The sequence below is a fragment of the Lipotes vexillifer genome, unplaced genomic scaffold (assembly GCF_000442215.2).
Source record: "Lipotes vexillifer unplaced genomic scaffold, Lipotes_vexillifer_v1.1 scaffold1094, whole genome shotgun sequence".
Taxonomy (NCBI): Eukaryota; Metazoa; Chordata; class Mammalia; order Artiodactyla; family Lipotidae; genus Lipotes; species Lipotes vexillifer.
In genome coordinates, this window is record NW_006792775.1 from 792,777 (window position 1) to 794,511 (window position 1,735).

The 1,735-nt window shown below is 67.4% G+C and overlaps 1 protein-coding gene across 1 annotated transcript in view; it reads left to right on the plus strand.

Annotated features, from left to right (window-relative positions):
• MUC2 (mucin 2, oligomeric mucus/gel-forming) overlaps positions 1-1,735 on the plus strand; it is a 49,660-nt gene that overhangs the window by 28,107 nt on the left and 19,818 nt on the right. Inside the window, exons 49-53 of the mRNA XM_007465997.1 lie at positions 152-192; positions 410-532; positions 627-728; positions 1,131-1,259; positions 1,464-1,503. Coding sequence (XP_007466059.1) covers positions 152-192; positions 410-532; positions 627-728; positions 1,131-1,259; positions 1,464-1,503 — 435 coding nt within the window. The remainder of the gene's footprint in view (positions 1-151; positions 193-409; positions 533-626; positions 729-1,130; positions 1,260-1,463; positions 1,504-1,735) is intronic.

A 1,735-nucleotide genomic window follows, 5' to 3' on the forward strand; every position in this document is an offset into this window, starting at 1 on the left:
GGGAATGGGCGGGTGGGGGGTGGGGCTGAAGGGGCCCCTGCCTGGGGCTCAAGTTCTGCCCAGCGGATGCACCCAGCCCAGTCCGCTGGCTCTGCGTCCACGTGGGCTCAGGCAGGACAGTCTGACCTTCGCTCCTCTTCTTGCCCCCAAGTGCCCAAGGGCGTGTGTGTCCTCCAGAACGCCGAGTACCAGGTGAGCCCTGACGGGCTGCGGGGAGCGGGCCGGGGTGCACAGGGGGCTTCGGGGCATGGGGCTTGGCAAGCTCTTGGCTGGCCTGGTGAGGGGCCCTGCTCTGGGGGGTCTTGGCACCCGGGGCACCCAGCTCACCTGCTGGTGGCGGGGGGCGGTGCCCTGGAGGAGGGGAGGTGCCTTGGAGGCCCCGCCTCACCGGCCCTCCCCGTGCCTGAAGCCCGGTTCTCCAGTCTTCCCCTCCAAGTGCCAGAACTGCACATGCACCAAACGCAGGGACAACGCCACGCAGCTCAACATCATCTCCTGCACCCACGTGCCTTGCGACACCTCCTGCAGCCGCGTAAGCAGCCCCTGCCCAGACAAGTGCGGCCCACCGCCGCCGTCCCTGCGCGGCCCTTCCTCTTTCGACGCCAGCCCGCCCGTGTGTCCTGCAGGGCTTTGAGCTGGTGGACGCCCCCGGCGAGTGCTGCAAGAAGTGCCAGCAGACCCAGTGCATCATCATCAACCGGCCCGGCAGCCAGAGCCTGGTCCTGAAGGTGCACGCGCCCGTCCTTCACTGCCCGGGGCAAGGCTGAGCCTCCCCCCGGGGCTGCAAGGCTGTACACGTCCTATCTCTTATCAGGACACCTGCCATGGGATTTTGGCCCCCTGTCCCTCCCCCACGCCCCGGGTAATCCAGGATGGTCTCAGCTGGAGATCTTTAACTCAACTCCCTCTGAAAGATGCCCTTTCCAGATCAGGTCACCTTTGCGGGATATGCGGGTTAGGTTGTGGACCCGTCTGTGGACTACAGGCCGGTAGCCCCTGGGCTCCTCCTGGGTGCCGCCGGCCTGTGGGCTGCGCTCGGCGGGGTGCTCGGGGAGCTGCCAGGTGTGTCCAGTCGCCTTTCTGGGTGGGACTCCTGCCAGGCCTCCCACAGACCCTTCTCCGCCCCACAGCCCGGGGACGTGAAGAGAGACCCCCTGAACAACTGTACTTTCTTCAGCTGCCTGGAGATAAATGGCCAGTTCATCTCCTCTGTCTCCAAAATCACCTGCCCCGACTTTGACCCCAGCACCTGTCTCCCGGTGAGCGGGCCCATCACTGCTGGGAGTGGGGGTCCCCGATGCTCCTGAGCGGCCGGACGTCCAGCATCAGGACAGCAGCCTCCAGCCTGGAGGGTCTGCTGTGGGCCCTTATGCAGGGACGGCCGCTTGCACCCCCGTGGCAAGAGGGGGGCTGCCGCTGCTCGGGGAGGCCTGCGAGTCCCAGCTGTTTCTCCTTCCCGCCAGGGCTCCATCACACTCACGCCCAATGGCTGCTGCAGGAAGTGTGAGTGCGGGCAGGTGGCTCCTGGGGCGCGGGGGCCTGGCAGTGGGCTCCACCCGGGCCCCTTGCAGAGAGGAGAGCGTGAGGGGCTGCGCCGCGGGGACCCCGCCCCCCTGTGCGGCTCTCAGCTGGGCGCTGAGTTCGAAGGCATCACCTGGGCTGCCCAGGAAGCCTGAGTCCCTTCCTGAGAAGCAGGACAGAGCTCAGCTTGCTTGGGGGGGCGGGGGGTGCTTGG